General features: G+C 32.3%; 2 protein-coding genes across 4 annotated transcripts; both read left to right on the plus strand.

Moving 5' to 3' along the window:
* The first annotated feature begins 783 nt into the window (after positions 1–783).
* LOC132946647 (uncharacterized) lies at positions 784–7,191 on the plus strand. 2 transcript variants are annotated; one of them, XM_061016692.1, is made up of 6 exons: positions 784–1,351; positions 2,493–2,678; positions 2,758–3,620; positions 4,024–4,134; positions 4,675–4,851; positions 7,072–7,191. In XM_061016692.1, exons 1-5 carry the CDS (start codon positions 1,318–1,320, stop codon positions 4,840–4,842), a joined length of 1,362 nt encoding a protein of 453 aa, XP_060872675.1. In that variant the 5' UTR covers positions 784–1,317; the 3' UTR covers positions 4,843–4,851; positions 7,072–7,191. The 2 variants fall into 2 exon arrangements, with proteins under 2 accessions (XP_060872675.1, XP_060872674.1); XM_061016691.1 differs by lacking the exon at positions 7,072–7,191 and having other exon boundaries at positions 785–1,351; positions 4,675–5,134.
* On the plus strand, positions 7,096–8,350 carry LOC132946648 (uncharacterized). 2 transcript variants are annotated; one of them, XM_061016693.1, is made up of 2 exons: positions 7,096–7,236; positions 7,748–8,350. In XM_061016693.1, the coding sequence occupies exon 2, from the start codon at positions 7,771–7,773 to the stop codon at positions 8,200–8,202; it is 432 nt and encodes a 143-aa protein (XP_060872676.1). In that variant the 5' UTR covers positions 7,096–7,236; positions 7,748–7,770; the 3' UTR covers positions 8,203–8,350. The 2 variants fall into 2 exon arrangements, with proteins under 2 accessions (XP_060872676.1, XP_060872677.1); XM_061016694.1 differs by lacking the exon at positions 7,096–7,236 and adding an exon at positions 7,552–7,684.
* The last annotated feature ends 309 nt before the right edge of the window (positions 8,351–8,659 follow it).

The following is an 8,659-nucleotide window of genomic DNA, read 5'->3' on the forward strand; positions in this document are numbered from 1 at the left end:
ATACGTATATATTATGTATACATGTATATATTATACGCGTATATAGACGATCGGTCGCCGGCGTCATTTCGAAACGCAATTGCGAGGCGAACGAACCGATTTCGAGGGAAAAAGGTAAATAAACAGCTTGCAAACGATGTTTACTGCGTGAATCCGGCACGAACGCCGCGCGAAAAGACGAAACGGTTGAAGAAAATGAAAAAAATCGGCAAAAAAGTCCGGCCAGAGGTACATTTTGCGATCGATATTGCGACCGGTACGGACGGCGCATGAATATAAACCGTACACCGGCGGCTTCTAGACAACGCGAGCTACGTGAATCAAATATAAAAAGGGGCGAAAAAGGCTCAACAATTGTCGAAATCGAGTAAAATAGCAACATTTTAGAAAATATTAAAATCGGCAAAATGATAAGAAAGAGGTGATAACACAGAGACTTTGGACGCCGCCGAATTGGAACGTTCTGATTGGTCGGGGCGGCAAAACGACACGAAAGTCGGAAAAAAAACGGAGACTCCGTCAATGAATGTAAGGTCTTTAGAAAAAACTTTGAACCGTTACCAGTCGGCGGCGTTGCCGTCCAATGGTTTTACGCGTTAACTGTGGTGGGAGGGGTAGAGTCAGGCTGTTGGACCCCGCCACATCACCATCGAGTGTCCGACACTTGCAGGCGGGTCGGGGGAAGTACGACGCGTACCTTGTTTAGAGGCTATCCAGCTGCCGACTGGTTCCGTCCCGTCTTTGTCCGGACGATATCACATTATCACATCGCTCACGCACGCGCGCTGTGTCTACGTCTCACTTACACTTACACACACCTCCAAACCGAAACCTCAACAGCGCACATACTGGGGCACGTGAATTCGCACACTCACGCACGCGCACAATCGGCGCCTGGTATTAAATCGAGAAATCTGCATGACCCGCCATGCCACCGCCGCCGACGAGCCAGCAAGCACTGACACACCGTTCGAGTTTATTCATTAATTTGTGACTGGACACCGCCTGCCGTACCTCGTTTTCTGATACATTCAGCAACACTCTGCGGTTCCCGCTGTTCCTAAATTGCCCACCGCCACCATTGTACGACGCGTTTGGCGTTCATTCACTGAATAATATTATCGACATAATATTATTGTTGTATACTATTTACACACAAATTTGACGCCGCCGCCGGTTTTTCGTCGATTATTATTTCTAGCCACCGCCAACGGCATTATATTCTTGTCGAATAACGTAATTTGTCGTCCCCATCTCACACCAACCGTCAAGCGACCGGCGACTGTCAGTTCAATTCAACAAAACTTCATTTTAATAATGGCTTCTGTTGTCAACGAACTAGCGGAACAAGGTAACGATTATAACAATATTATAAGGTAACGTAATTTTTTTTCAAGTGAGCTGTTGACGTGGCGACCGAGTTATATTTTTGTTGTTGCATTGTGTTTTCTCTACGTTGGCTCATGCTATCATTTACAAATTACAATTCATAGAGCTCCTGCATAAATATTTGAATGCAACATATGTGGGCAATATATACACGCATTCACGTACACGATTGGTACATACGTTATCATGCGCAATTTATGTCATCCCTAGTTAAGTTATATAGTATATATTATGATATATATGCGACGAGTTCTGACAAGCATGCGCCATAGAAATCAGTCCCGCAACTCGTCAATAATGGTGTATTCAACACGTAGTGCCTACACGCTTATAATGTGATAGCTCTATCCATAGTAAAATGTTATCCAATCAATATATTATATTATGTCCAATCCATGTTTTTACTATCGATGAACCGTGCTCAGCTCGCATACCTATAGCATTGTTGTTATTCACTTCGAATCGGTACCGAGATAAAGAGTTATTAATTATTATTTTTCAAAAATGTACGTATTCTTTATCACGATGCTATGTGGTTACATTTATCATGCACTTATTATATTGATAATAAACTAGATTGCTAACTACTTTATATAGACAAGCATGTATGTGTACAAGATAAGTACTCTATTACTTAAGTAGAGGTAAAAAATGTAATATAAGGGTCCTCGAATGTTTTCGTTAGTGGAAATTAAAAAAAATGACCATAAATCCACAGTAGTTTTTATAAGCGTCTAAAATTCAAATTTTTTACAACATTATATATTCACTCAATTTCTCACGAAGCGATTTTCTTATTTTGTTGTTAAATTCTTATTCAAAAAAGAATAACTGAAGATACATGAAATTTATAGCATAGTACGTTTATTTTATAGTTTTGTATAACTGATAAGACTTTCAAAATATTTTGACTTGTTTTGAGCTGTTTACTGATATTTTCAATATTTTCAATTTATTCAATATTTATTGATTTTTAGTGGGCATAAATTTCAGCAAAATTGTATGAAAAAAAAACAAAATATTTTCTTGTTATCTATTTTCTAAAACATTATATAACCTATAATTGTATTATTTTAAAACATAATTTTATAATTAAATTACAGTGGTAGTTATTAAAATCGAAGATGAAGAAGATTCTGAAATTGATGCTATGGCTCGTAATTTGAAAGAAAAATATAAGCAAAACGCAACAGCTGCAACAAAACAGAAGGCTGCTCCTCCAGCTATCAATAAAACAAATAAGCAAGAAATATTAACTGAAGATTGTGTATACATTGAGAGCATAAAAAGTAAGTAATTAGGAATTAATTTATGTTTTGGTATGTCCTATGAAAACGCTAAATTAAATGATATTTTATAAATATACAGGTAGGTTTTCTTGGAAGTTAATTGGAGGAAGCCACATACCCTATATCGTACGAGTAATTAATGGTAAACATTTGAAGTTTGTATCCGTACGTATGGCTGAAACTCAGCTACTCGGCCAATATATAAATTATTTGCATGCAGATAATATGTATAAATGTACATCAATAAAAAGTTATTTTATCACTGATTATGAAGCTAAGTTATTAAATGAGATCAACCAAAAACATGCTGACTGTGGATACGGAAAAGAAATATTTGTCGCAGGAAAAGATTTTATCGTCACTTTAGAAGATGTTCAAGAATTTTATACATTCATGGACATATGTTATAAACAATTAGTGAGCAATATTACTCCAGATAATAATGAAAAATGCGGATTTATATATATTAACTCTGATTCGTTTGTACCCGAGGTTGTACCATATTGTACTATAGATGGTAAAAAATTTGTTCCAATATTTTACTTTGAGGGCAAAACTAAACATTTCATGTCTCTAGCTGTAAAAATAGAAAATTGGAACTTGGCCTATGTCAAGTTCTGTTGTAATGTTGTTCAGGGTATCAAAAATGAGTTTCTTGATAGTGACTCTTGTGAAATGCTCAATCTTGATCATATCAAGAATTTTTATTCGCCAGAAACAAATTTTATAGAATATTGGCCAACTTTTGTTAATATACAACCCAAAATTAATCAGTTATCTAATTGTGTCAATACACCTGGTGCCTGGTTTAGAGCACCCCCTGAGGTAGTACCTTCTGAAATTACTATTCCTTGTACATTAATAGAAGTATCACCACCAGTACCACATACTATTCCAGAGAACAAGAACACCTGTCAAAAGAAAAGGCCAGTGAACCAAATGGTATGAATTATGTACTTGGTATATTAAATTGATTTATATTTTTGGTTTTATAAATAAATGTTTGCTTGTGCTTTCACAATGTATTCTAATTTATCGTTTATTTTATGTTTACAATTGTTCTTAGTACATAAAAATATTAAATATTAATAAATACTGGATCTATAATTAAAAGTTTCTATCAATTAATAATTATATATTTTGTTCCTAACACAATAATATATAAAAAGAGAAAATGGTTTAACGGCTTTTAAGTTATAAAATAATTTAATATAATTTCCTTTTATTTGTTTAATTTAATTATACTTCACAATGGTGATGGTGTCATACTTACATTTCAATAAACCAATTTTTTTTCTATGATATGTAAACCTGTATTCTCAATTAATAAATAATGTTTTTATAGATTAATTCATATACCATTCAGCCTCAGACTCAGACTCAGCCTCCATCGAGAGTTCGTAACTACTGTGTTGCAAGAAGAAATCAAAGTATTGCTCCCCAGTGCTATAATACGGTACTTATTTTTTAACTTTTTTAACTTTTTATCTCCTTTCTCTACACACCTCAAATAGAAATACTTAACCGATTATCTGTAGTTCAAAGCTCACACTGTAAACTATTTTTGATTTTATATTTCTGTCAACATTAAAGAAAAAACCTTTTTATATTTTTATTTAATAAAAACAATCTATTTTTCATTCCTCAGTTGATAATTTAACAATTAAACGTTTTTTTTTTACATTTTCTTTATATTACATGTATGGTTCCGTATGATATGAAAATAAAATTTACTTAACTGCATGATAATTATACTTAACCATAAAAAGTTAAGTTACAACAATAAAAATTTGAACTAAATAAGTTAAAAACAAAAAATTACTTTTTAACTTAACTTTAATTGTTTGACAAGTTAATGCCAACCTTAAATTAACTTAAGATGAGTTAATTATAATTATAAAATTGCTCCCCTTTGCTATTAATACTGCTTAAGGGTTATATAATAAATATTAGTAAATCAACAGTTTTGTATAATACTTTTTTATTGGATTTTCAGGGTTCTATGTCTCAAGGTAGTAGTTTGCGAAACGTTGCGAGTCATGTTGCACCATCGCTTTTAGTCCGTTCTGCCGTACATACCAATACGGCACCAGTATTGAATAATGTTGGGCCAATTGTAATTGCTCCACCAAATGAAACAATTGACTTGACAGGTCTTGATTGATGTTGATAGGTACCTTTATATTTAAAACAAGTATATTATATTTATTCACAAAAATAGCATGTGCATCACTTCAGCCAATTTTGTATAACATAGATAAGTTGATAATGTCCAATAAATAAACATAAGATACTATGGATCAAACTTTAAATTAATAATATGATAATTTTATTGACTATGTTTTACATAATTGTTTTGTATTTAAATGTTACTGATCATTATATTAGATATTAGTTTCTGTAGGCTGATGATTTAAATTTGTGTAGTTTTTCTATGTGTTATACCAAAATGCATATATTTTGAATACCTTTTTATAAGCATTTATTACTCAGTTGTACCTATCACCATTGACTTTATAATATATTATAGTATTTATAGTATATTATAAAACCAATGCTATTACCTATATATTATTATATATTAACCGAGATCCTGGGGATAGAAACATAACTATATGCTAAATGGTTGATAGATTTATATAGTCATCCTAGATCAGTGCTTATTTTCTTTAGACTTTAAGCGTTTATGGAAAAAATTTAAATTCTTAAATTTTAATACTATTATAAATATATTTCAAAAGTATATTAAAACATTAATTTACTATAAATTTTAATAATTTATCAGTGTGAAATAGTACATGTAATTTTAGTATATACCTAATCTAGAAAAAACAATTAATAATTTTGATTAGGGGGCCTTGACAGTTTTACATTAAATTTAGGGAGCCTTTTGACAAAAAAAAATTGAGAAGCACTGTACTAGATTATACTGTATAATATCTAAATATATATAACTAGCTGTCCCGGTAAACAATTATGTTTGTAATGTTGCATTTCAATTTAAAAACTTCTTATACATTTTTCACTGTTTATTTTTCTAACATAATTTTTAGTTATATAAGAAATATATAAACAATGATAATACTTGCATTCCAACAAACAACAAGGAAAAGCTAATCAAACTAAAGCCTATGATAAATCTTCTCAATTATATTTTTAATGAAATTAATTGTCTTTTTTTTACCGACCTACAAAAAACCACTTATTAGTTATTACAGCTATTAAGAGTCATTCATTTTTTTAAATTATTAATTTTAATCGTTGAGTCAACAAGCTTTAAATTTAATACGAAGCTCCTAATATATTCTTACAATGGCAGTGGAAAAATATTAAAAATATAGTCACAATTTTTTTTATAAGCATTTAGTTCGAATTTTGACAAATTACGTTAAAAATGTATATATATTATTATATTAATAATAACAATACAAGTATAATATAAAATATCCTAGGCTGTCAAACCGTCTCTGCTCAGAACTGTTTTTTGCACACATGATATATATATATATAATTGAATTCAAATTTACAGTCACCCACTTGTAGCCTACTGTACAGCAGAGCAATTTCCACTAACCAGCTTTTTTCGTTTATTTAAAAAAAAAAAAAATGTTGTCCCCTCATTTTAAATTCCGGGGCACTCCACTGGGAATTGAACATGTTCATAGAGTATTGTTCTCCTTACTGATTAAAATACTAAATAGCTAATTTTTTATGTTTACTTAATAATGAAATTACTTAGCTTTTAAAATTAAATAAAATAACTACTCATACACTAATATACAATTATACAAAGGCTCAACAATATTTAATAGTAATTAATACATGTAAACAATGTATTTACATAGACAACAAATGCGGGTGTAGTTTCCTCTTACATTAATTTTCAGAACGTACAACTCTCTCGCACATAATATTATATCATTGATTCAACAAAATACACTAATAGGATAGGTACCTACTTAATAATATAATATAGGTCGGCACTCCATTCTTTTATATAGGTCTATGGATCGTTTAAAATTTAAGGCTCGTACGCACTTACCTACGGTACTTGCTAAAAACCATGAAAATTTTAATGGTACCTACATATATCTACTATATCAGTATATCAGTAGGTAGCCACGATATTATAATAAAACAAGTATAGTGGGTAGGACGCTACGTTTAAGTAGATATCGGTAACAATCGGAGGTAGGTATCTACGAGGTATGCTATAGACAGGGTCGGCTGGAATGTCATAAAAAATACTGTACCTTTATAGTATACTAGGCTATACCTGTTTTTTATTCCCTCACCTACACTGCTGTACACACTATCTGTACGTTCGACCTCGTCTGGTCAAAGGTTGCTCTCTAATCTTACTTTCTATTTGGTATTATATTTCACCTTACAGCAGTCGAATGTCCTGCGAAAGCAAGCTGCGTGTTTTTAAGTTATTCCGTTCTACCGTGTGTGCAGATGTATATTATTATTGTTAAGTATTACAATATTATTGGGAAGTTTTAAGTCAGACTGGAATTACGTCACTACGATCACGGCTTTTATTGGATTTTAACTAGTAAGTAGATACAACTCATAGATATTTGTTTAATATTGTATAGGTATAGGTAAGTACCTCCTACCTACGTTTGAAAATTTGCAATTATTCAGATTTTAGTGGGATGAAGATTAGTTCATAGCATAAGAAGTATTGTATATTTAGTATAGGTATTATAAGTAGGTAATAAATAAATCAAAAAAATTGTATACAATTTTAGGCAATATATTGAGTTATATTTTGAGTTTGATATGCCTGATACAAGCACACTATTTGTTTTCTCACTCTGGCCCAAGTGCAATATACAAAAATTTACGTTTCGCAGAACGTTTCGAATTTCGCTGCAGTTATCAGCTTATCTGATAGAGCTAATAGTTTTTAAAAAATGTGTAGGTACCTACCTACCTACGTAGATTATTGTGTCAAACTGTCAAGCGTTTCCATTGATAATTAATATCATATTATATAGGTACCTTTTTATTAGTTTATTACCGGATTTATAATACATACTTAATATAATCGCGTATTTCAGAATAACCTGCTGATATTTATATCATGAAACCTGATTCGGACAAACAGCAGGAAACAGTAGTTGACGCCGAGAACAACGGGGATCCGAACGGTTCCAGCGAAGCAGGCAGAGACAATAGCTCGTCGTTGGACCAGCTGCGCACGTGCTCACTGGAATTTATCCGGTCCGATCCGGGACTGAGGTACATCTACGACAAGGGTTTTGTAGCCGGTTTGTACGGGCAGAACCTAAGGCAGTTGGAAGCTCTAGTGTCGCGGGAATCTGCAGCAGGTGTGATGTCTGCGGACGCGGCGGTCGGATCACCGTTGCAAGCGGTTGGGGCGGACAGCTGGGCAACCATGGTCGCAACGGATACCGCCATGGAGTCGGCGCTGAACGCCGCGCTGAAAGTCGCGGCAAGTTCGTCGGCGATCGTATCTGGTATAAAACGGAGAATATTTCACGAACAACCGTAGTGACTTAGACGGCCATAACGGCCGACATGAAATTATTCCTCATATTATATAATTTTATTTTATTGTTATTGTAACATATAAGTAAGTACTACAACTTCGATTATATTAAATAATGTAAATTGTAATACATATACATTTTGAGTTCATTTAATAAAAAAATTATACTAAAAAATTGAATTATCTATTTGTAATAGGTATGTACTCTTAAGGCTGAACTATTTTTTACCAATAAAAAGTCAGCTTTATTTATATTACGTATTTTTTCTTTGCGACTTTGGGTATAAATAGTTAACATATTTATTTCTTTATGCGTATTACTAGTCAAAGTATCTTTATTATTGTTTATATTACTTATAAAAGTATTTTCATCTTTATTTGTAAGCAAAGTACATTCATTCCTTTGTCCATGATTTTTCCTCTTCTTACTGACACTCAAGTTTTGTTCAGTGGGAAATAT

This window comes from Metopolophium dirhodum, chromosome 6 (assembly GCF_019925205.1).
Source record: "Metopolophium dirhodum isolate CAU chromosome 6, ASM1992520v1, whole genome shotgun sequence".
Taxonomy (NCBI): domain Eukaryota; kingdom Metazoa; phylum Arthropoda; class Insecta; order Hemiptera; family Aphididae; genus Metopolophium; species Metopolophium dirhodum.